The 26,324-nt window shown below is 46.5% G+C and overlaps 2 protein-coding genes and 1 long non-coding RNA gene across 4 annotated transcripts in view; 1 reads left to right on the forward strand and 2 right to left on the reverse strand.

The window, feature by feature from the left end:
• OSBP2 (oxysterol binding protein 2) overlaps positions 1-5,325 on the reverse strand; it is a 180,683-nt gene extending 175,358 nt beyond the window's left edge. For both annotated transcript variants that reach the window (XM_045458323.1, XM_045458322.1), the window contains exon 1: positions 4,634-5,325. In XM_045458323.1, the coding sequence (XP_045314279.1) occupies positions 4,634-5,310 (677 nt within the window). In that variant the 5' untranslated portion in view covers positions 5,311-5,325. The remainder of the gene's footprint in view (positions 1-4,633) is intronic.
• A 5,125-nt stretch (positions 5,326-10,450) lies between these two features.
• On the forward strand, positions 10,451-16,919 carry LOC123588096. Its single transcript, XR_006707697.1, has 2 exons — positions 10,451-10,695; positions 16,754-16,919. It is a non-coding gene; the product is annotated as an uncharacterized LOC123588096 (long non-coding RNA).
• A 2,442-nt stretch (positions 16,920-19,361) lies between these two features.
• CD3H5orf52 (chromosome D3 C5orf52 homolog) lies at positions 19,362-26,289 on the reverse strand. The gene is made up of 3 exons (XM_045458333.1): positions 26,024-26,289; positions 23,577-23,682; positions 19,362-20,735 (listed from the first exon to the last, which is right to left on the reverse strand). The coding sequence occupies exons 1-3, from the start codon at positions 26,287-26,289 to the stop codon at positions 20,538-20,540; spliced, it is 570 nt and encodes a 189-aa protein (XP_045314289.1). The 3' UTR covers positions 19,362-20,537.
• Positions 26,290-26,324: the final 35 nt, after the last annotated feature.

Here is a 26,324-nt window from a genome sequence, read left to right on the forward strand (position 1 = left end):
GTGACAGTGGCTTTTGAGAGATGGTCTCGCTGGAAGAATGAGTGCACGATCCATCCTAGAGGCAAAGATGTCTTGGTGTGCCATCTTCTCTCACCTGGCCACAACCCCACAATGGGCCCAGCTCACCAAATGTTCAATGGTCTTCCTCACCAAAAGGCTTTCAAATTTGACTCTCACTTGACTGAAGCCTTCTGTCTTACAGACCCAGACTAATTTCTTTGAGGCCTTCCTTGCTAACTGCCTTAGCCATGCCTACCTGCACAGATCAGCCTGAACAACAAATAAATTAAAACAAATGCTCCTGTTTGAAATCATTTCCTGGGAAACAAATGTCATTTATAGTGTCACTGAATAGGCAACTGGTATAAACAAAGCTGAATTTTGCTTAACCAAATCAATTTTGTCATTAATGTCGATAAAGCAATATGCGTGAAATGGTCTTTCCCTAAGGACTTGCTGAAGATGACACCTTTGAAAATTCCACATCATTTATGAATTTTTCCTTAATGTCATGTAATCACATGTTCTCTGTGAGATGAGAGAACTAGAGATACATGGGAACCAACAACCAAAAGAAAAAAAAAAAAACTGAGCGCAAACCATATTCTCTTTGTTTGTATCCAAACAGATATGTGATTAAGAATGCCAGCAATGGAGGGGCACCTGTGTGACTCAGTCAGTTAAGCTTCCAATTCTGAATTTTGGCTCAGGTCATGATCTCACAGTTTGTGAGTCCGAGCCCCACATCTCCACTGTCAGTGCAAAGCCTGCTTGGGAGTCTCTCTCTCTCTCTCTCTCTCTCTCTCTCTCTCTCTCTCACTGCCCCTCCTCTGCTTGTGCTCTCTCTCTTTCAAAATAAATAAATAAATAAATAAACTTAAAAAAAAAAAAAGAATGCTAGCAATGGAATAAGAACCGTAACTCCTGTATTTATTTATATTCCTAGCACATTGTTGGAAAGAAGTAAATACCTGCCAACAATTCCTGATACTTCCCAGAAATTGTTTTTACACGTGACAATATTTAGAGTATTTTTTTAATCCTGATAACATGACTGTTACTAAGCCCAGCTGTTGGCACTATGCACTTTCTCTCACTATGTACCTAGAATAAGCTTAGGTGATCAAATGAGCCTCTCAAGCAAAATCCAGGACAGAAGTACCTGAAGAAGTCACACTTAATAGAGAAATTCTAATCCAAACCTCCACTGACTTTCCATTAAGGTAAAAATAATGAGGAATTCAGGCCAAAATGACAAGATACCATAGTATGCCTATTTGATTGGTAGAAATCAATGCTGATGATACCAAGTGTTGCAAAGAATACAAATCCACAAAATCTATTAACTGCCGGTGGGAGTCTAAATTGATACAACCGCTTTGGCCAACAGTTTCGGCATTATATAAGGGGAATTTTCACATTCCTACAACCTGGCAATTTCACCCAAGAGAAACCCCTGCATGTGTACTAGAATTATCATGGTCACCCATCAACAGGAAAATGCATAAATGAAAGTGGCACACTCACATCCTGGACTGTTATACAGCAGTCAAAATGAGTCCCCCCTCTCCAAATCATATATTGTACAATACTCTTTTTATCAAGTTAAAAATGGCTGAAATGAAAAATATGGGGCTCTTAAACTGTACATAAAGGAGATAAAACTAAATAAGAAGGAAAGAAAGAGGACAGTGAGCAAAATTTGGGATGGTGGCTACCCTGGAGGGAGGGAGGCTGGAGGATGGGATTAGGAGAGAGAGCACAAGAAATGTGTGCCCACATTTTCTCTGAAGACATTTCTCCAAACAGCAGGCTTCACTTAGTTAAAAAATAATAATAAAATAAAATCAGAGTGGTCTTTCCAAAAGGGAAGCTTGTGAGAGAAATGGCTCTGATTCCTTCTCCACCCGGGCGCATCAGCCCAACAGGTTAAACCTGGCTCTACCTGGCCCCTAAGGAAGAGAGATCATGAACAAAAATTCTCTCACCCTGTCTGCAGCCCACAAGCTTGTATCTTGCCTCTCTTCTAGCCACACACACACTTAGAGAACTACTGAGAGCCGGGGTTCCAGGGAGGGTGAGGAGAGAACACACATGAGCAGGCACAGACAGAGCCCTGGATAACCCACCCCACTGCTGTCAGCACCGTGAGCGACAGGCCTACAGGGCACTCAATCCTTGACCACAGCAGGCAGGATGGCAGGATTCAGATCAGAAGCAGGGACAGGAGAGCGGTGTGGTGTCAAACATCTGAACTGCTGAGAAGCACGAGGAGGGCCAGACCAAAGGGTCTTCCAGAGGGCAGAACAGAAGTGCCAGGAAGAAGTGGCAATTTTGGCTCTGCTTCAGAAGGGCCTTTTCTGTACTTGGAGACTTACCCATCTCCAGTGGCACCCCGTACAAGTGGGCACCTCTGGGTAAGCCACTGAAGTTTGGTCATTTGGCTTCAGTTTCTCTTCCTATAAAATGGGAATGAGGACATATTCATGGAAAGGCTTGCATGGGACTAAATGATGGCACAGGGCTGTACAAATGTCAGGAATCATTCACTCCACCCGGACAAGTCAAATAACAATTCTGCCCATCTTGGAGTCCAGAAATGTCCAAAAGCAAAACTACAGAGCCAGACTATGCAAGGACACACACAAGAAACTTGTTCCCTCCCCCTCCACCCCACAAACCAGTATCTGTCCCCACAACCTTATCAGCAAGCAATAAGAATTTTCCTTGTTACCCAAAGAATCTGCACATTTAAGATAACCTTGAAATGCCAACTGTCTACACACAGTTATTTTTAAGAAAAGAAAATGGGACATCTTTGCCCTTTCAACTAGAATAAAACAAAACAAAAGTGAATGTAATCAGGTTTTACTTCCACTAGAACTGGGGGACCCCATATTCATAAACATTATCTTGATCCCTATAGGTTAGTAATACCTGGTAAATACAGATGATTCAACAATGCTAACTCAGAGATGCGTGGGCATCCAGACACACATCTGGGACAGGCACAGACCATGGAGTACTAAAGGCCCAGGTCAGAATCTCTCTCCATTGCCTATTGGGCCAGTGACTCCTGACAAGCTACATCCTCCTGTCAGAACCTCAGAACATTTGTACAACAGTGTGGTGGTGAGGATGATGTGAATGTAACGTAAAACAGTGTGGTCTATAGCTGACAATGACACATTTATACCAAATCACTGATGATCCCTATCATTGCATGTCTTGGTGAAGTGTTTATACACCTGACAGAGAATGGTAAGTGGGATAAAACACCATTTGGAAAAGGTCCTCTTTTCATTTGGTTGCCTAACTCTAAGAACACTGTTCTATGTGATCCGGATGGCACAGCCGAGTGAGCTTAGGGACACCAAGACATCACATGAGAGAAGCACATGAAAAGTGTCAGCTTTCTCCCTTTTCAGGAATTAACAACAGTGATCCCCATTTTGGAGTGGGAGCCATCACTTAAGTCCAGTGGAGCTCTTGAATTCTCAGGGGCATCATAGACTGAAACATCCTCTAGAAGCTGTGTCCCAAGAAAGCTGGAGAAGGTCATATAAATCCTATAGTGAGTGACCTGAAGGCATACTGCTTGGCCAAGTGAAGTGACCAAGGTGACCTGAGTTTCAGCAAACAGCAAGGCAGGGCCCTCCTGTTTGCAATGACAATGGAGCAGTTCTTCTCAGACCATGGTCCAGAGCAGCAGCATCTGGGAACTTGGGAGAAATGCCAAATCTCAGGTCCTCCTAGACTCACTGCCTCAGAAACACAGCAGAGGGGCAAGTACTTTGTGGCCCTTCTGGGAATTCTGCTGATGGCTCAGGTTTGAGGACCAATGGCATAGAGTGATCTAAGACCTCGATGTTGAAACTAACCATCCCCAGGAAATACACTAAGGCAATAGCCAGTAAGAAAGGAGAGAAAGCCTTCAGTATCTTTCCCCCTTTCATCCATTTCAGTGGGCATCTCACTACCCGACTTCAATTTTGAAACCCATGCTGCTTGAAACCCAGCAGGACACTTCTGGTTCTCCACAGAACGCTAAGATGGGCCCTTAAAATGCAGACACTGTGTCTAATGCATCTGTGAGTCTGCTGTGCCCCTCCCAAGGCCTGGCAACCAGGGGTGTCAGGAAAAGTGGGAAATAAACTAAGTGACCAACTAAGGGGGGAACAAACAGTCCCAAGTACTGTGGGTCCCAAGGTACTGAACAAGGTGACTGTCCCCCTTAGTCCTTAACTGAGGACTTAGGTCCTGAACCAGAATCAAAGACTTTGGGGGAACTGACTCTGATTGGCTGCCTGAGGTTCCACAGTTACCAAGACCAGAGGGGCCTGGAGGCACCAGATCACTCTCTCCCTCCATGTCCCCACTCACTCCTTTAACCCAAGCTTGTCAGAGGTCCTGTCAGAGGAGGTGGAGGTGGGAGGCGGGGGGCTCCCCCATTAGAGGTCAGGGACCCCAGCCTTTAGAGGTTGGCCAGAGATATTATTTCTCCTGCTAGGGGCTTGTTCCCAAACATCCCTAGGCTAGTGGCAGTGTCCTCCAACCCTAGACGCCCTCTGTCACCATCACTGTAGCATCACCACCCTCCAACGTCAGATGCCCCAACTTGACACATTCCTACCTGTAGTAAGACAGCAGGCCGTTGCTGAGCACGAACCAGCGCCGCTGGTAGCCTTTCAGGTAGTTGGTCCACTTGAGCAGCCAGCCCTTGAAGCTGTCCAGAGGCAGTAAAGCCATGGGCGCAGTGGAGGTCGTGTCAGTCCCTGACATTGGAACCCCAAGAGGCGTCCTCGCCTGTCCAGGTCGCCCAAGGGGTAGCGGCTTTGACGCCGGCAGCGACCCGGGCTCGGGTTTGGTCCAGGGCACGCTCCCCGCTACTGGCCCGAGTGCCGGTAGCTGCTCTGGCGAGGTCTTGGGGAAGGGTCCAGCCCCTACACTTGAGCCCAACTCTTGCCAGGGCCCTGACCCCCGCCCCAATCCCAGCAGCAGTTCCGTTCCCGGTCTGGACTCTGGCCTTGGGTCGGACGTCTTCTCAGACGCAGGCTCCAGTCTTGGCACCGGCTCAGAAACTGGCTCCGACACCTGTTGTGACACAGGGTGCCGCTCAGGCTTCGGCACTGGCTGGGGCTGAGGCTTGGGCTGGGGCTTGGGCTCCGGCCCGGGGCCAGGCGTGGAAGCGCTCATGCTCGGCGCCGCCGTGTGGCAGGACAGGCAGGGGACAACCGTGAACAGCGACGAGAGTCCGCGGGAGCGGCCGCCACAGCCGCCGCCTCGGCACAGAGCGGCCGCTTTCCCCATAGAGCCCGCCGACCGGAGCGCGGCCGAGTCGCGGGGAGGGGGAAGCCGGAGGCGGAGGCCGGGGGCGGGGCCGGGGGCGCCGTCACGAGCGCGCGACACGGGGCGGGAGCACGCGCAGGTCCCCTCGCGGCCCCGTGCGCCCCGCGCTGCCTGCGCCAGCTGACTGTTGTCCTCCCCGCGCTCAGCGGGCCAGACTTGGACCCTTGTCCCTCTCTCGCGTCGCCAGCTCCTGGCTCAAGTCTGGCCCTGGGAAGGCTCTCTGGAAACACCTGTGGCGCTAGAGCTTGGCGACGGGCGACGCGGAAGGGACCGCGCGCTTCAGGCCACCATCCCTGCCTGCGCCCCAACCCGTGCCAGGCGCTGGGGGAACAATGATGAATGCGGAGCCCGCCGGCTTCCAGCGCAGCTCTGCCTGCCGCGCCCAGCGCCGGCGTTCCCTGTCAGGGGTGGGTTCGCTCCCCAAAACCCAGGAAAGCGGGGGTGGGGCGGTGCGGAGAGCAGGTGGTGCCGTGCTCAAAAACCGTGAAATGCGTCCGAAGCACCAGGACCCAGCCGGATGATGCTAAAAGCTGAGGAGGACACCCACCGCCCCCAACGGGAGCCATTACCTATCTGTGGGTCCTTACCCCCCGCCCCCGACTAGCCGACGATCTGTCTCAATGGCCGAAGCCACTGCCGCCTCCGCCTCCTGAGCAAGCTGGCCTCTAGTTCAAGGCCAGCAGGGCACTTCGCTGCAAGTGGCGACATAGTTCAGGCTGTCTAAAGAATAAGAGAGTTTTTGTAAACTGAGCGTTTTAAGTATATATATAAAGGAACATCTAAAAGCAGAGTTCTTAACTTGGACCTCCTGGATATCCTGGGTAATCTTGGCTGGCTGGCTGTGAAGCTTCTGCGATAGGCTGCAGAGTTTTATGTATCTGTGCGTTTTCTAGGGAGGTGGACCACGGTTTTCATGAGATTCCTAAAGGAGTCTGTGATACCAGAAAAGTTAAATATCACTGATTTTTTAATGTTTATTAATTTTTGAGAGAGCACACGGGAGTGTGCTCTCTTAATCTATTAATTATTAGTATTAATATTATATATATTATTATATATTATATAATGTTAATATATTTAATCTATTAATAAAATAATAAATTTTATTAATTTTTGGTGGGGGTGGGGCAGAGAGAGGGAGAGAGAGAATCCAAGCAGGCTCTGCACTGTTAGCGGAGCCTGACCTCACCAATGGTAAGATCATGACCGGAGTTGGATGCTTAACCGAATGAACCACCCAGGCGCCCCTAAATAATACTGATTTTTTTTTTAATTTTTAATGTTTATTTTTGAGAGAGAGAGAGAGACAGAGTGCAAGCAAGGGAGGAGCAGAGAGGAAGAGAGAGGGAGACACAGAATCTGAAGCAGGCTCCCAGCTCAGAACTGTCAGCACAGAGCCCAATGTGGGGCTAGAACTCACAAACTGTGAGATCATGACCTGAGCCAAAGTCAGATGCTTAATGGACTGAGCCACCCAAGTGCCCCAATAATACTGATATTAAAGGGAAAGGTTCATGGCTACCACAAATAATGGGAAATACAAATGGAAATGTTAGATTTGCAACTCCTACCCAGACCCTTCCATCTCTAGACCTCTGTGCAGGCTCCCCTCTGTTCATCCTAATGTGTCTTACCTTCCTTTTGCCCAGTTCTTTCTTGATCTTTGCTTGTGATAAGACTGCCTGTGCAGGGACCACCCTCCTCCATGAAGTGATAGACTGAGCAGAGCAAGTTGGAAAGTCCTAGAAAAGGGTGGTGTAGGCACTGTCCAAACAGAACTCCTTGCCATCTTTGCTGGTGACTCTGGGACCTGCCCTTGAATGGTGATCTCACCTGCAGATTTTTGTGGGCTCTGGAGTGCAGACACCTGCTTCTCTTGATGTATCGGCTAAATACAAAGATGGCCCTCAAACTTCAGTGTGTGGAGTCAAGGAAAAGTGGTTGCCTCTGAGAACTGGGCAATTGGGAAATGGAGCTGGGGTGTTTGCTTTTTTCATTTATATCCTTTGAACCTTTTGAATGTTTTAACTGTGTGTGTTTCACATATTCAAAAAATAATAATTGTTTCAGCTCATCCCAAGGAAGCTTATTAGAAATTCAGTTTTCCATCCCCATCTCCCTGGGATTCTGAGTCAGTAGATCTGGAATGGAATCCAAGAGTGTGCATTTTAATGAACTCCCCAGGGGTTTCTGAAGTGGGTGGATCATTGACCACACTTTGATGGACAGTGATGTGGAGGGAAATCTTGGGCTTTGTGCGTCAGATCCACTACAGAAATCCCAGCCCAGCCACTACCTAGCTATGGGAACTTCAGCCACCTCACTTAGCTTCCTCTTGCTCATCTGTAAAATGAGGATAATAATCCCTACCTCACTGGCTGAGAGTAATAAAATCATGTCTGTAAAGCACATTTGGCATAGTAGGTGTTTAGTAAGTATTTTCTAGCTATTTAACTAGAGGGTGCTCTGTGAAATGTATTAAACAGAAGCCAGAGCAGGAAGAGATGAGACCAAGGTTAATAAGCTTGGAAAATAGCCACAACGATAGGAAAAGCTCAGTGCCTGCTATGTATGTGCCAGATGTGTTTGCAACCCCAAGGAAGGAAGCCAACTATTAAAAGTTTCATGATCTGTTTTGACTACTTCAATAAATGGATGATAGGATCTAAGTCACCAGCCAGAGTGAGTGAAGAAGGTGTCACAGAAAGGGCAAGGTTTGGGGGGTGGGGCGCCTGGGTGGCTCAGTCGGTTAAGCATCCGACTTTGGCTCAAGTCATGATCTCACTGTTCATGGGTTCGAGCCCCATATCGGGTTCTATGCTGACAGCTCAGAGCCTGGAGCCTGCTTCAGATTCTGTGTCTCCCTCTCTGCTCCTCCCCCACTCGCCCTCTGTCTCTCAAAAATGAATAAACATTAAATTTTTTTTAAAAAAAGAAAGATCAAGGCTTGCACTGAGTCAGAGGGGCAGGAAGTAGAAGGGCATTTAAGACAAAGGAATCAGTGTGCACAAAGTCCCAAATCAGGAGAGAAGACCTTGTCTGGGAAATGACAAAGAGCTCAGCATATTTGAAAAAGCTGGAAAGGAGATAAAACAGGGAGCTAAGCTAGATGGGCACCATACAATCAGGAATACCCTATATCGTACAGAAAGTGGGCCTCCTGGGCACTGGGGTCTCCTGGGAGATTTTTTTTACATTTAAAGTGCCAGATTCCACCTAATGGAGAAATGGCTGTCTCCAAGTCTGGGGCAGGAAATATGCGAGATGAGCCTGCCTGAGATATTTTGTCATGCCAGAAAGTAAAGAGGCTAGTCAAGACCACTGTGTGTCAAAAGGACTCAGATGCCATCTTTAAAGGGACTCCCACAGGCCAAAGACAGGACAACTTGAGCATCCAAAAGAATAATGATTACAATGGGTCAAAACACCAAATATAGAAAGATCCAGAAGTTAGGCCCACAAGTTCCTAAAGTTACAAAAAAAACAAAAACAAAAACAAAAACTTATAGGTTGCTTTTGGTGACCAGCACCAATTCATTTTTCTGAAAACTGAAAATAAAGAGAAAGAATTAAGTCTGTATCCTTCCTTTCTTATACAAACCCTATCTCATAGTAACCAAAGAGTTTATGAGGGAAAAATCTTTATAGATGTATTAGCTAATGAATGCAGAATGAATAATAAAATTAGTGGCGCCTAGGTGGCTCAATTGGTTAAGTGTCCGACTTCAGCTCAGGTCATGATCTCATGGTTCATGGGTTCGAGCCCCACGTTGGGCTCTATGCTGACAGCTCACAGCCTGGAGCCTGCTTTGGATTCTGTGTCTCCCTCTCTCTCTGGCCCTCCTCTGTTCACGCTCTGTCTCTCAAAAATAAATGTTTAAAAAATAAAATAAAATTTAGAAGAAAACATCATCTTTTGGCAACCCCAAATGAAATAATGGATCCAGGCAATGATCATCAAAGCTTCCTAGTGATGGGGTATACGGGCAACTTCATAAAGACTGATCAGGCTGTTGTCAGCTGAATCTACAGATCGATCTCACATCACTGAAAGTGAAACCACAGGATATTATGTGCTTCTGGATATGACGCAGTAGGAAACTCATAGCACCACCTATGAGGTATTTTTACTTCTCCCTCCTTTTCCCTCCAAAAGAAACCTCTAAACCTGAAACTAATCAAGCTTCTAGCTTGATCAATACAAAAGAAATGCAGAGGACAGAGGAACATGCTAAATGACCCAAGGAGTCAATCAGTCAAATTCATAAAATAGGAAAATCTAATCAGCAAAACTAAAGGGCAACCGATGGAATGGGAGAAGATATTTGCAAATGACATATCAGATAAAGGGTTAGTATCCAAAATCTATGAAGAACTTATCAAACTCAACACCCAAAAACCAAATAATCCAGTGAAGAAATGGGAAAAAGACATGAATAGACATTTTTCCAAAGAAGACATCCAGATGGCCAACAGACACATGAAAAAAAAAAATGCTCAACATCACTCATCATCAAGGAAATGCAAATTAAAACCATAAAATAAGAAAATCTATATTCAAATGACCTATTCAATAAATACATGGCCTAGGAAAAAAGATGGGAAAAGGAAAATGTTATCAATTTTAAAGACTTAAGAGACATATCAACCAGATGCAGTATGTGAACCTTGTTTGGGTCTTGATTCAAACAAACCAACTGTAAAAAATATATTTCCGGAACAGTTGGGTAATATTGAACAAAGAGTGGGTTTTAAGAAATATTAAGAAATTTTTAATTTTGCTATATGTGTTATAATGGTATTGTGATTTTTTAAAAGGATTTATCTATAGAGATACATTCTGATGTATTTATGAGTGAAATTATATGATATTTGGATTTACTTTAAAATAATACAGTTTTAGGGGCACCTGATTGGCTCAGCCAATTAAGCATCCCAACTTCTCTTAGGTCATGATCTCATAGTCCGTGAGTTCGAGCCCCATGTTGGGTTCTGTGCTGACAGCTTGGAGCCTGGAGCCTACTTCGGATTCTGTGTCTCCCTCTCTTTCTGCCCCTCCCCTGCTTGCACTCTGTCTCTCTCTCCCTGTGCGTCTCTCTCTCAAAGATAAATAAACATTTAAAAAATTACAAAAAAAAATAATACAGCTTTAAAAAGAATGAGGTGGGTGGGGAGCAGATGACAAAGGAATGGCCAGATGTTGACAGTGTTGAAGTTGGGTACACAGGCATACATTATATTGTTTTCTCTGTTTTTGTGTAGGTTTGAAAATTACCACGAAACTGCTTTTGTTTTACAAATGTTGGGCCTTTTACAGAACTCACCTCCTACCTTTCCAACAACTCTGTAAGTTCCCCTATGTTTACATAATAGGAAATTGAGGTTCACAGAGCTAAAGGCCTGCCCCCAGTCACACCATGGGCAAATGGGAAGCCAAGATTCAAACAGAAGGTTTTCTATCCACAAAGCCTGTCCACCTGTGCCAGAATAGAGATTCCAGACACCTGCCTCCCACCCCCAAAAGAAGCCTTCCCTGACTGTCCCTGAGGACCTTAGGAACAGGAAAATACTAAGAGTGACAGTCAGTGAAGGCCCTTGTGAGCCGAAAAACCCTGGGATAGCTGATCCAACCTCATGCAACAGAGCTGGTCACAGCCACCACTTACACCCGAGGTCAGCTCAAGGTCACATTGCTAACTGGATAAGAACTAGGCCTTTCAGTTCCCATTGGTCTTTGTTCAAAATCCAGACAGATTCTCCTATAGGCTTGTAGGCACAGATGTTGACAGTAGTTTGTGCCTCATTTTCCCCAGGAAAGGATATGCATGAGCTGAGAGGGAGGCAGGACGGCAGGTAGCTAAGAGCACAAGTTTGGAAGGAAGGCCTCTGTTCAAATCCCAGGTTAGCCACTTTCTGGCTGTATGGCCATTAGTGAGTACCTCGTAAAATGAGTTGGTGTGGGTTTCTTCTGCTATTACACAATTAGGTCTGTTGTCCCTCTGGCCCTTTTGCTAAATGAGAATACCTGGCTGGAAGCCCTGTGTGAGGGAGAATCACAGATAGCAGAGTCAGGAGGCTTCTATTCTGTGGTGCCAACATCCACACTGCAAGCTCTAGGTGACTAGTAAAAAAAAATTTTTTTAATATTTTATCATTTTTTTGAGAGCAAATATGAGCGGTCAGTGTGTGTGTGTGTGTGTGTGTGTGTGTGTGTGTGTGTGTGTGTTGAGAGAGAGAATCCTAAGCAGGCTCCACACTGTCAGTGCAGAGCCAGATGTGGGGTTCAATCCCATGGACTGGGAGATCATGACCTAAGCCGAAATTAAAAGTTGGATGCTTAACCGACTGAGCCAACCAGGAGCCCCTGACCTCAGATATTTAATTCAATTTCTTTAGAGAAGAGCCATACTGTTTTCTGCCTGGGAGAAATGTTACCTGCACTTTGGAAACTTGAGTATAGGGAAGGGTAGGACAGTAGGTTGGAGCGGTTATCCAACCCCCTCTCCATTCCCATCCACCCCAGGTTGTGTATGAGTTTATTATATACTGAGTAGATACAAAAGAATATTATAAACTATGTGTAGGGCATACAAATAACAGTACAAGTGACACCCATGAGCTTACTAACTAGCTTAAGGAATAAAATGTCCTATTTTAGTTCACTTTTCTCCCTCCTCCCTTCTTCCATAACCTGTTGACTTTGAGCCCAAAGCCTCCATGGATTTTTTTCAAGCCAACTGACTCCTGTCTCCTCTTTAGTTGGCTAAGAGAATATTCTAGACTGCTACTTCCACCTGATTCATTCATCAAGAGCTCTCATCCTCTTCCACATTCCAAGCACCTGTTGAAATTTCTCATTCATCAGTTATCCATCTTTAAAACTGAAACGTCCCAACATGGCCTCACCAAGCCCCCTTAACTGTTTTCTTTATCTCCGACAGAATTTGTCACCTTCTAAATGATTTCTTTGGTTTATTTATGTCTCTTCTTATTAGAATATAAGCTCCAGGATGGCAGAAATTTTTATCAGATTTATTTCACTGCTCTACCATCAAGGCCTAGAAGAAGACTTTTCATATAATATGACTTCAATGAATACCTGTTAAATGAAGTCTTCTTTCTAGTTCTCTTTGCTGTTGAGTGTTTAGTACTTTTAGAATTTACTATACTTCTTTTTCACTGGAGTCTCAAGAAAGATGGGAGCCCAACATGGGTGCTACTAGTGCCTTCTGAACTAGAAGTCTCAAAGTCAGTGGTTCTTAATGTGTGTGGGGGGGGGGTGGGGAGGGATTGAGGACCCTTATAAGATTTTGATGAAACCTACAGAATCTATAAATCAACATTTACATCTAAAATTTTACATATAGTTTATGAAGACCATGAACTTCATCTTAAGGACCTGTGATCTTAGAACATTTCTGGAAAGATGCATAGAAACTGTTAATTTGGTTGTCCCAGAGAGGAGGAAGTGGGGAGTTCTCGTTTCATTATGTACCCTGTACATTTCAATTTTGTATAAAGTGTAAGTTTAAAGTTGTAGAAACTAGTTAAATATTTTAAAGGAACCTATGTTCTGGCACTTAGGGGTGATCACAAACTCACATGTCTTCAGGGGCCAGGGAGGTAAACGCACTTGGCCAATGGTGGTGGTTGGGGCTGTTGCTAATCAGAACTTGGATATCCCACTCAAAGTGCTTAATTTTCACAGCACAGAAAACATGGTGTTGATCAAACTCGATATCCCCACTGTCAGCCCTGAGAGGACAATTGGTTAGCAACCTCTGTTTTGCCCTCTGCTTAGAGTGATAGAAATCCTAGGTTGTGTTTGAAAACCTTTCTGGGTAGTCAAAGAATCCTCAGTGCTAGGGTATGCAGAATCTCTGAAGCGGTAGAAGGAAAAAGAAAATAGAAAACCTCTTGGAAATGACCTGGGAGCTCCAGAGAAAATGGTGGTGCATGACACAAATTTTACAAAGGGGTAGCCAAGTCTCCCTTTTGCCTATTTGTCCAACCCCTGCCTAGTGGGACCTCCCAGTCCCATTAGAGAACAAAGGGAGGATGGTAGACAATGACAACACCAGGTATGAGAGACAGATGGGGTAGGTCTAGGTCCAGGAAGGAGAGCTAACCTCAGGGCAGGCTTCATGAAGGTGGACCAGGAGTCAGGCCCTGAAGGGTCTGGGCTGAATATCAAGTGGAGAGGTGGGAGGGCTGTATTCCTAGCAGAGTAAACAGTAGGATCAAAGGTTCCAGGTAGAAAATCAAGAGGCCTCTTTGGAGAAGAGAATTCATGAGGTTTGGCTCATGGGAAGAAACACAGGAAATAAGCTTGGAAAGCTAGGTTCCACAGGATTAGGTGTTCCTGGTCCTCTAATTTACATTTGGAATGAAACTAAGGAACTGTTTTTTCCCCTGTGACCACTTCATCCTGCAGAGCCTGTGTACTTGGCCCCATAGAACCACCAGAGGAAGGCTTGGTTGGGGTCCCCCAGTGACTGACCACTGCTCCATGACCAAGTTCCCCCAGGTAGTCATTGACTTACAGAGGCTCTGAGGCCCTGAATGGGTTATAGATGTATCTCAGTCCATCCTCTTCCTCCTGAGCAATTAACTAAAATTCAGGGAAGAGAGAAGTCCATCAAGACTCAGAGATGGGATGTATGTTGCCCAGGGTCTCAGAGCAAATTGAGGGGCTCACTCTCCTCTTTTTTTCTCAGGCTGTCTCTAAAAAATAAAAAAGCTTATTTATTTATTTTGAGAGAGAGAGAAAGAGAAAGCATGCGCACAAGCAGGGGAGGGGCAGAGAGAATCCCAAGCAGACTCCTCACCGTCAACATGCTGCCTGACACGGGGCTCGATCCCACAAACTATGAGATCATGACCTGAGCTTAACCAACTGAGCCACCTAGGTGCCCCACACCAGGCTGCCTCTTGAGGTTTACATGTCAACTCCAAGTACATCTCAACGATCGCCACCACAATCCTCTTCATATTTACCCCATGAGGTGCCAGGCCTCATGCCATGTTCCTGATGTGAGCATTAGCTCACTGAGTTCTAAGAACAAGCCTATAATATAGATACCACAATTATTCCCATCATCAGATGAGGAACTAAAGCTCCAAATGGGGCGGGGGGGGGGGGTGGTGGAGGGTAAAACAGCTTTCTCCTGAAAGATAGAGCTGAGATTCCGACTCAGAGTCATTCAACTACAGAGCCCCTGTACATCAGATGAATGAAACCTCACTGTGGCAGTGAAGAATGAGGACACATGAATCCTCAAGGCTTGTGGGCAGCATTTCCAGTGGCTAAAGGGTTGAACAGGGCAAGTGCAGCCCCAATAGTTCTTCCTGTAGAACCCAAAGGAGGTACCAGCCACCAACAGCCAGGATTTTCATCTGATTCATTTTCCCCCACTAGGGACTATTCAAATGTAACCTCCATGAGGGCAAAGGATTTGAGCCAGCCAGCAGCTGAGAGATCTAATGTGAATGGAGGGCAGGAGGGCATGTGCACTTGAATGACAGTGACTTGGTGACAGAACCTTTAAAATGCTCCCAGATGAGCAGAGTGGCTAAAGTAATCTCATTAGGAATTATTCTGCCAAGTGATAAATAACATTAGTAAAGCAAAATTCAGCCTGAATTATCATTTGGGATAAACTTGGATTAGAGTTTATGGGAGGTTCTCCTTCCAGTTCTCAGCTCCTGAGATATGGCAAAGGGCTTTGCACACATAATGCCCCATAAATAACTGCATTTGAATGGATGGGAGAGCAGGAGTTTCTCCCATCCATTCAAATGCAGTTATTTATGGGGCATTATGTGTGCAAAGCCCTTTGCCACATCTCAGGAGCTGAGAACTGGAAGGAAGTGCAGGTATCAGCCACCAGGTTGCAGGTGGGAAAGCTAAAGCCCAGAGAAAGTTTACTTGAGAAGGTAGGGAGCCCCAGGCCTGCTTCTAGCTCTGCCTCCTCAGCCCTCACAGCTGGGCAGAATTCCAAAGTCATCAGCTGGACCAGGCTCTGTACTACAATACCCAAAGTAACACTTCTCAATTCAACAAGGGGCTGGACTGGGATAGGTCCCCACCTCTCTGTGCTACGGGTCCCCAGGAATTGGATGACTTGGCCTCCCTCCCAGACCCCAGCACACAAGCTCCTGCCTTCCAGCAGATTCTGACTGAGCTCACAACTGTCTGCTGACCCCTTGTGGTCACTGTGGGATCTGTCCTGGCCCAGTAGCCTGGGCCTTGGTTGCTCCTCTGGGACATTCTGGCCTAGTAACCTCACTTCTCAAGGCACTTTCCCACCACTTACCTTGTGGGGTCCTCCCTACAATCCCAGGAGGCTAGGAGAGCCAGGATCCCCACTCCCACTTTACAAATGAGTGGCAGCATCCTGCAATCCAGTCCTAAATCCACCATGAATTCCTTACTTAACCTTGACAAATCAGTTCCCCTCTCCCTGCCTCACTTACCCACCAGTAAAATAAGAGAAGTGACCCACACCAGGCAGCCCTAAGGTTTTTTGAGCCCCACAAACTCCCAGAGCGGACAGGTGACTTGCCCACCAAAGGTCAGAGTGAAGCCAGGCAGAAGCACTCCCAGCCAGCAGGCCACCCCACTTCTCCCCACTGATCAGGAAAACTGAGAGGCATCACAGCAAACAAGAAAATGAGTTCTTCCACCTTTGTGTTCTGATTATGTGCTGAAGGGCCACATGGATAGTTGAGTGGATGGATGGATGGATGGAGGAATGGATGGATGGATGGATGGATGGACAGACAGACGGACTACTGGGGTGGATATGTAAGAATTCTGGGTTCACTCTGAGCTGCAGCTGTAGCAGCCAGCTGCCTCCCCCTGCTCCCTGACAAGCTGCGGCTATAATTCTAGCTGTCTAGCCCCTTGGCAGCCCACATTCCCCTGCTGGGGTTCCAAAGCCACTGCCCCTGTCTGACAGCCTGGAGCTGGGACCCGCCATGAGGGGATTGAGTCTTCATTTAAGACTTCCTCCCCGCCATGTCACTGACCACCGTGGCCAACAGCAGTAGCCAGGAAGAAAGTCAGGGGCCAAGGCCATGAATAGGCCCACAACATGGGTATCCCTCACAGAGCAATTTCTGCAGCCAACAATGGCTGGAATTGGGTTCGGTGCTGACAGTGAGGCTGAGGATCACCAGAGTGACTGGATGGTATGGAAAGAGTGTGCCCTATGCATTTCATGGGCTGGATCAAACCTACTGACTCTGAGCAAGTTCCTTAGCCTCTCTGTGCCTTGGTTTTCTCACCTGTGAAATGGACATCATACCTGACAACTATTGTGAGGATTGAATGAGGTAAAATATGAAATGTCTTGCATGAAACAGGTGCTCAGTAAATAGAAGCTCCCTCCTTTTGTTCCAGGTCATGGAGAAATTCTGGAAGGAAAACAAGGTCCACTGTGCACCCAGTACATTTTATACACTGGGAATTTTTTCCAAGTACTCTAAAGTAGTGACATGCATGTGGTGATAGAGGAGGAGGGAATGAAATGTATTTTCAGCAAGAATTAAAGGTGTGCTGAAACAGACTCGATCCCTTTCAAAGAGATTATATTCATCTGTGCCCTGCCCTCAGCATAGCTCAGACACAAAAGGTATCCCACAGAGATTTCCTGAGGGTGAAACTGGGAACATGTCTTCACAGCCAGTGGGCAGTAGGTGGGACTCCGGTGCCCTACTTCATCTCGCTCATCTCTATCTCCCTAGCCCAGCCTAACTCTCCTTAAACAGCCTATCCATCCCAGGATCACTGACAAGGTCTTCTTAGCCACCTGGCAGAAGGCAGACCTGGGCTTTAGTGCAGCTGCTATTACAGCTGAGGCTCCTGCAACACCATCTGTGAAATCATGCTCTAGAAGGCTCTAGGTCCCAGGCCCTCCACTTTCAACTAGAGTAATAAAGATGGGGAACTTAACACACGGTGGTTAGGAGATGGTCTACAGAGTGAGACAGGCTTAGGGTGGCTTTTGTCACTTATTAGGTGCCCAACCTTAGACAGGATTCTTACTCTCTGAGCCTTCTCACCTATAAAATGGGGCTAATAAAATTACCTACTTTGTCATTGGGAGGATTCAATGACTCATGTTTGAAAAGAGCTGAGCCTTGTGCCTGGCACATGAGTGCTAAATAAATGTTAATATGGCAAAAGTCTTGATTACCATAATGGGCTTCCAGGCAAAATTTCATTTGAACTAATAGTTTCACACATGTGTGCATGCATGTATGTGTATCCACTGAACTAAAGAATCTCTAAACCTCCTTAACTTCAAGATTCTATTTCTTGAACAATATCATCCCATCCAACACCCCTCCATTCTTTCCTTGCTGATTTTTCTTCTCTTTAAACTTCTTTTTCCCACCCAACAATTAAGTGGAGTCTCCAGAATTCTATCATGTCTTGTTCCCTGCTTAAATGCAACATCCCGTTTTTAATTTTCTTTAAAAAAATTTTAATGTTTATTTATTTTTGAGAGAGAGGGAGACAGAGTGCAAATGGGAGAAGGGCAGAGACAGAGGGAGACACAGAATCTGAAGCAGGCTCCAGGCTCTGAGCTGTCAGCAGAGAGCCCAATGCAGGGCTCGAACTCACAGACCTCGAGATCATCACCTAAGCCAAAGTAGGACGCTTAACTGAGCCACCCAGGCACCCCTTTTTAATTTTTTTTTAACATTTATTTATTTTTGAGAGATAGAGAGAGACAAAGCATGAGTGGGGGAAGGTCAGAGAGAAAGGTAGACACAGAATCCAAAGCCGGCTCCAGGCTCCGAGGTGTCACCACAGAGCCCAACAAGAGGCTCAAACACACAAACTGTGAGATCATGACCGAAGTTGGACGTCCAACCAACTGAGCCACCGAGGTGCCACAACATTCCCTGGTTTTTAATGTGAAAATGGGAAGACTAAGTCCACACAATCAGAGGTGAAGTAGCGACCTATAACATGACTCATTAGGTTGACATCTCAGCTCCACCACCTGCTCCACTCCCAAGGATCCCCCAATCCTTCCAGCCACAGCAAGAGGATGCAAAGACCCTCAGCCAAGGCCAGCCATCCAGGGGAGAAGGGTGCATGTGGCTGGAGGCTAGACTGGGGTAAGGCTCAGAGAGAATGCATTAAATGAGATCCAGGAAGCAGGGAGACCCTGGGGACAGTTTGGAGAAAGAGGGGCTGGGGCTGCTCTGTGTGTCCTCTAAAGACTCCAGGATCCCCAGAGCCTTTCCCCTTTCCTGGTACATCAGCTGATGGTCAAGGGAAAATATTTGTGGAAAGGAAACAAATACACCAAATTTAGGAAAGACACCAAAGCGCTAACAATGGTTGATCTAACAGAAGAGGTCTTTGGCAAATGTGGTCATATTGCTTGTATGATAAAATTTAAACATTGAAAATATTAAAATAAAATTTAAATATTGAAAATCAATTATTCTAATCAGTTGTGATCAGCCAAGGAAACAGATAAGAGTCTGGGAAAAGACTGCTTTTACCCCTACTGAAAAGCAGCACACTCCAGTTCTCAAAGGAAGACCATAAAGGAGGAAAAGAAAAACATCATGAACATCTCCCCCTCCCCCTCCATCTGCAGGCCACCTGCGCTGGGGACTCCTGGAAATTCAGCCTAGAGGAAGGTCTGCTGCCAGGCAGCAAGACTGGAGAGGGCATGGTGAGGACAGTGAGGACAGCCACTGAGAGTACTGATGTCCTTACCTAGCAGGCGTTGTGATGCAGAATGACCACTCCATGGCAGTAAGGAAACCTGCTTCTAGTTCTCTGCCATTAACATGCTGCATGACCTTGGGTATATCAGGTCACCTCTCTGGCCTCAGTTTCCTTATCTGGAAAATGAGGGGACTTGGTTAACTTAAAAAATATATATATACTAGGCCCTTGCTCTATGCACTGTGCTAAAGCTATAATACAAAGAGGAACCAGTCATTTATTAAAAAAAACAAAACAAAAAAATAAAAAAACACCAAGTGCCTACTCCATTTACTAGGCATTGTGGTTACAGATGAGTAAGTCAGGGTTCCTGCCATTAAGACATTCACAATCTGGTTAGGGAGACAGTGAGCAAACAAGAAATGGCCAACCATATACTCAGTGCAGACAGAGGTGTGGGCACAGGAAGGAGTGGCCTTTTCCACTGGGGCCAGGTGGGGCAAGTGTCACAGAAGAAGCCTGGACTGAATCTTGGAGGATCCTTCGTCCCTGCTCTTGAAGTCCGTACCACCTAATCGGGGTTAGGACAAATGCCCAAACAGCTACCACCTAAGGCAGAATGAAGCCACCCTGGGTAATCCAAGTTCAGAGGGGAGAAGAAACCCATGTGACAAAGGCAGGGTGGGAGAAGGGTCAGGCAGGAGGCAGAGGAGGTCAGAAACACTTTGCAGGAAATGGCATTGAGATAAACTTTGAAAGATGAAGAGTTTTCTGACAGCCCTGGGGGGCTGAAGGAGTGTTCTGGATAAGGGGCCTGTGCATGTAAAGGCACAATGTGAGGACTGTCAAGAGTGTAGTCGGAACAGCAGGCAGGCCAGGAAGTGAGAACTGGCAAGGCTGGAAGCCAATGGGAGCCATCATGAGAAGAGCCATCAGCAGGCCCCAGGCCAACCACACCACACACATCCTCACACCAGTTCTTGGAGGTTGGTTCCCTCACTACTAGCCCACTCTTTCAGATAGGAAAACAGAGGCTCAGAGAGGTTACAAAGTCACACAGCTGAGGGGTAGCAGATATAGCCCTTAACCTAGGTCTGTCCAATGCCCCACCTTGACCCCCTTACCACTAGGCAGCGGCACTATTGAATCCTTCCCATTTAAGGTACTACTGTCCCAGGACACCTGGCCTAGCATTTCACTTCAGACACATGGGTACCAGAGGTTGATCTTTGCCTTAACCATGGAAACCAGCTTGATTCAGCCTCCTCCCAGTTAGGCAGCTACAGGACCTTCAGGATCACCTTTACCAGAACAGATGGGATGGGTAGGGGAAGGAATATTACAGTGGCTGAGGGTTTTGGTGCTCCACTGTCCGCTGATCTTAGTTTATTATGGTTCTGTGATGGTGTAGGCTGGCTAGTTTCTAAGTCTCCTCCTCCTCCTGTAGTCTAGTGTCATCATGGTTCAGGGGCAGATTATTCTGCCTTGACTAGGGTGGCTGGCTTTTCCTGTGAGGATGGAGGTTGAACTGGACCTTGCATACTTGGATGCTATCCAGGTACTGCTGGATGTTCATGGATTCCCGTCTCCAGCACCCCAGATTTCTGAGCTGGTTGGTCATGAACTTTTTCTTCAGATGGTCATACAAGTGGCTCATCTTTCTCTTGGTCTTGTCTGAAGCTCTTATCTGACAAAAAACAGAGGCGACGTTAGGATGAAGAGGCTACTTCACAGCAAGAGAAATGCTCATGCTGCTGATATGGGGGTGGAAAATGTGCCAGATGGACCCAATATTCCATAAATATATTGACTCACAGGGAACCTCAGTTTCCCTATTTGTAAAATGTGGGCATCGAGCTAGATTACCCCTAGAGTACCTCCAACAGTCTGCAGCCCAGGGGCCTGATTTTGACCTCAACATCTCTATTTGAAAACTGGTCAGAAAGAGGTGCGGGTGGGGAGGGTGGAGGAAAAGACCATCTTGTTCCTCCTCCTCCTCAAATCCTATCACCCCGTCCCTATGATTCATTCAGTGCTTACCACATATTGTCTGCGACATCCTCTGTATCACACTGAACTCTACTTATTTTGTCTATCATATCATTTCCGTCCTGTCCCCAACAAGACTAGAAGCTCTGGGAAGGCACATTCTCTATCTTATTCACTCATGTACTTATTCCAATGAGCTAGCTGTGAGGAGGATACTAACAAAAATCAACCACAGGTCTTCATAACAACTACAACATAGTCAGGAAGGTGGGGCACATGCCCAAATATTTCTAAGTGAGGCACAGAGTGCCATATCCCTAAAAGTACAGAGTTCAAAGAAGGGAGATATCAAGAAAAGCCTCCTGTAAGAGTGGCATATAAATTGGGGTTGGGTTTTGAAGGATGGGGAAGCGTTGGGCGTGTGAAATAAGAATCAGGTGGGAGGTGATCTTGGGGTTGACATTTTCACAAACTCTCCCAGGGACTCTAAAAATGGATGCTGTCTCAAAACCCAGCACAATATAAGCAAAGGAAAACTCCATAAAGGCCAGTCAGTGTTGCCATGATTATGTGACAAAGGGAGTTAAAGAACCTAAGTGGATCTTGGGAACAAGGGATAAAGAGGGAGGGTGGGTGATTTCTCTCTGTGTGCTCAGATTATTCCCAAGACACAAGGCCTTTGCTGTTCTTGTCAAGGTCCTGAGGAATCAGTGGCTAGTCAAAGCTGCCTCTTTGCCTAATGTGCCTCTTTTCCTTTCTGTGGGGAGACAGAAAGACTGCCATGCTGGGCCCTTAGCAAGTCACCAGGTCTACAAATAAGGAGAAGATAGTCTTTGTCCTTAAGGGAAGATGTCCCATACTGTGGTCAGTCAGACCCAGGTTTGCAATTCTACAATGATGCACTGTATGATCTTAATGAATTTACTCCATCTCTCTGAGCCTCAATTTCCTGAACTAGTAAGTAGGTTAATAATACATAATGGACACTGAGTATCTAAAACACATAAGGGCTCGATATAGCTTTAAAAGGAGAACTTCTGGATGGCTGGAGGGTGTTTGGCACAGCCCTCTGGTACATATAAAGCACCTCAGGAGAGTCTCCAGTTATAGTATCTCAGGGATCCTCAACCCATTTGCCAGAGGTATAACATCCCCTCCCCCACTGGTTATAGGAATTGACCCCCAATCCATCCTGAGCCAATCAGAATAGCTCATACCCACTGGCCACACTGACCGGGGCAACAATGGACCAGTGACACATCCTGGGCCAATAGGAGTCCTTCTCCAGGAATTGTCTAATGTGAGCAACAGTGGAAACACTCCATTTCCTTTCTAGGCTACAGGCCAAGGTTTCCTGAGGCCATGCTCCCCAGGGATAGCCAGCCAACATGCAAAAAGACACAGGAAAGAGATGAAAAGGGAAAATGGAAGATACATCCAATGGTACTGGAGCCCCTGGCTCCTCTCATCCCAAACATTGGTGATCCTGCCCTACCTATCCTTGATTATGTAAACACATTGTTCTCCATTTACTTGTACTAGTTCAAGTTCAGTTTGAGTCACCTGCAACCAAAAGGATCCTAATAGATCCTAGTTTACAAATGAGAAAGAGTCCTACAGGAAATGTGATTCCCCAAGGTCACACAAAGCTGGCTTGCCCATTGCCAAGTCCACCCTCTTTCCACTAACTGTGCCACTGAAGTTTAGCAGAAGGAGAAACACCCAGACCCCTGCTCTTCTTTTGGCCTCTAAGACCTTTAAGAGGATTTAGCATCATCTCCCGAGCCTCTTCTACTCTTTTTAATGTCAGAATCTCCTAGGCCCATCCAGATTTGGGCCTGGAATGTTGGAGAGAAGTCAGTAGAGTCAAGAAGGGGGCAGCAACTCAACTCTGGGCTGCCTGCTCTGCTTGAAGAAATGAGTACATTCTCATAGTCTATTGTGTTCACCAGCCTCTTCCTAGTGCCCAACACAGTGCCTATCCCAAAAAGCCCCTAATGATATATTTAATGAATTAATTGAGCCTGTGTGAATTAATTGAGCCCATTCTTCTGTGGGCTTTTGGGTAAGCAGGTCTAACCCTACTTAAAAGCAAAAAAAAAGGGGGGGTGGGCTTCAGTTCTCCTCCGGAAAACAGGGGGAATCTCTGAGGGAAAAAACAGACCTAATAGTGTTGATGCCACTTCAAACTCTAAGACCCAAGATTTCTTTCTACAGGATATAGTAGAATCCATTTATGGATTCCCTAAATAGAGAAATAACATGATTGGAGGGGGAGAAATGCCACAAGAGCCAAGAAACATAGAATCCTCTCCCTAGCTCCCACAGCCCAAGAATAGCTAGGACATCTGGGGTAAATCAGTAACCCTGAATCTCAGTTGCCTCCTCTGTAAAATGGGACTAGCTTTAAAGCACCTTGATGGCCCCCTATCACCTCTGAGATCTGTAATCTGCACCCCCCAAGGCTACTGGGGAGAGTGAAGTGAACACGGGTCAAGCCACTAATGCCCTCTAAGCCAAAAGCTTTTGATGACTTTACCTCCATCTCATAGACTCGTGCACTGAGGTTGTCACGAATAATCACCCGGGGTAAGTTGCTCTTCGGTAAAAAATTTTTCACTGCTGCTTCACTGGAATTCATTAAGCTGGAAATGGAAGGGAAAAGTGGTGCAGGGTGAGATGGCTGGGGACATATGGCAGGGCTAGGACAGGGACTGATTTGCTGGGGTTCTAGGGGAATGACTAAGGCTTCTCCAGGATATTCTTAGGAGAGACACAACTCTGTCATAATTGTCAGAGGAGCAAAGGAGTAGGCCTAGGCTACTCCTCTTGCAGAAAATGCACTAAAGGGGTATTTCCTGGATGTTGAAAGGAAAAGCCATCCCGAGAAGGATGTAGAAAGGCCCAGAGCAGTCCACAAGAAAAGTGTGAACAGGACTCAGAACTGTCCTCAGAAGCAGCCATCTTAAGGAGAAAATGTAGGATGAGATGGAAGGTGGGGGTCTTAGTGGAAAGGAGCAAAAGTTGTACGATAAGGGTCAGAGGGAGGTGAGGAGGGGGGCATTTGCTCCAGAGCCTAGGTCTAAGAAAGACTGGAAGGGGGAGGGATCAGGGGAAGCAGGGAAAAAGAGAGGTTTGGAGGTTAGGCTGGTTAATAGGGAAATTCTAAGGGAAGAAGGTTTGGAAAAAGTCTAGAAAAGTGAGGGAAGTCTGTGGTGGAGAAAGGTTTGAGAAAACTCTCTGAGATGAGAAATAAAGATGGGATGGGAGGGAGGCAGGTGGGGTGGGGAGGGAAACAGAATGGAGCCAAGTGCTCCAGGTGAAACTAGAGATAAAAATTTGGCCAAAATGAAGAATTTTGGCCAAAAATGGATATGCCAAGTTTTCACTTTTTGATAATTTGGTTGCACCATGAAATGGTTTTGCAAATATGTACCTTTAAGTGTTTTTGCCTATTTCAAAATAATTCTTCATATTTTCTTCCTAAAATTGTAAACTAAATGTACAATAGGGAAGCAATTGAATAAATCATAATTAGGTCATGCAATAAAATACTATGCAGCCATGAATAAAACAGACATCCATGGTGTATTAGAGGAGGGGGGAGCAGATAGGTAACACAAGAGTGAACTTTCTTGTGACAAAATTTTCCCCTAAAAGATGTATCACTATGTTGTGGTACATATATATGAATGGATCTGGAAAAATATACACGGTGGTTGTATGTGGCCATACATTTTGCTTGTTTGTCTGGTCTGGTTTTCCTATAAGTGTATATTACTTTGATAGGACAAAAAGGGCAATTTTTAAAGGTTAAAACATTTTGAAGGATTAAAAAATGTTTTTCTAGTTTACTTTCAGCCAATTTCAAACTATCGTTTAATGAATGTTTTTACATTTTCAGACTAGTATAAACAAATGTCCCCAGTCCCGCATTTACATTTTTCTGACAGCAAAGGCATGAAATGAAAAAGGCTCACATACAAAAAGATGCTCACATTCGAAAGTCTCCTAATTCCTATTTTTTTTTTTCAACGTTTATTTATTTTTGGGACAGAGAGAGACAGAGCATGAACGGGGGAGAGGCAGAGAGAGAGGGAGACACAGAATCGGAAACAGGCTCCAGGCTCTGAGCCATCAGCCCAGAGCCTGACGCGGGGCTCGAACTCCCGGACTGCGAGATCGTGACCTGGCTGAAGTCGGACGCTCAACCGACTGCGCCACCCAGGCGCCCCTCCTATTTTTTTTTTAAAAAAAAAGACCAAAAATATTTAAAGATAATATAAAACACTCTTCACCCACTCAGTGGTGCACCAAATTTACCAATACTTCCTGGGAAAATTTAAAAAGGGGGGGCGGGGGCAGTGACTGTACATATCCCCTTTCAAGTAATAAGTGGTCATTTTGAACCAAATTGCTTTCCAACCCAAGGCCTTTGTGGGAGGCTAGAGGATGCTGCCAGGGTTGTGGAATGGACGGGAAGGAGGGGAAGTTGGAGTCTGTGGGGACTGCAGCTGAGCTGAGGGGCTTTGTCAGGACGACTGGGGAACAGAGAGGCTGAGGACAGGGATGTCAGAGGCCTGAGGGGGCCTGGGACTTGCTAGGCTCTAAGGAAACTCAAGGCTGGCCCAAAGGGCGCTGGGGACCCTGGCGCCACGTGATGTCAAGCTTGGGTGACTGAAGGGCCCGGGAGATTTGGAAGACATGTGGGTGGGAGATGGAGATTCCAACTTCTCCTGGGAGTCCGGGCTGAGGGCGTTTGGGCTCCCGGGGATGCGAGGAGCTGGACTGGGAAGGAGCTGAGGGGCTCGCACCTGCGAGAAATCCAGACTCTCTTGTAGTTTCACGAAGTGCCAGGCTCTGAGGGGCTCGGGCTCTGGGAGAGCCAGGGTGGGGGTGGGGGGGGAGGAGTCCCAAGGCCTCTGGGGGAGCGGGGATCTGAGAGATTTCCAGGTCTGAGCAAAGCCCTGGGCACCTGGGCCGCACCTGAAGAGCACCGGCAGCTGCGCTGTCCGCGGCCGCAGGAAGCAGATCTGCGGGTGGGTCCCTACGTTGAATTTGGGGTGAGAGCCGAGCCTATCGCGCTGGAAGGTCCAGGCCGGGGTGGTGCCGGAACTGGTGGCGGCCTGGGCGGCGGTCGAATAACCCAAAGGCGAGCCCAGGTTCCATGTGACCGAGGGCCTGGGTTGCTGGGCAGCCGCGTCTACCACACTGGAGAACGACTCAGAAATGGTAACCAGATGATAAGCCATGCTCGGAGGGCGCGGGCGGACACAGAGTGAGTCCC

The sequence above is a fragment of the Leopardus geoffroyi genome, chromosome D3 (genome assembly GCF_018350155.1).
Source record: "Leopardus geoffroyi isolate Oge1 chromosome D3, O.geoffroyi_Oge1_pat1.0, whole genome shotgun sequence".
NCBI lineage: Eukaryota > Metazoa > Chordata > Mammalia > Carnivora > Felidae > Leopardus > Leopardus geoffroyi.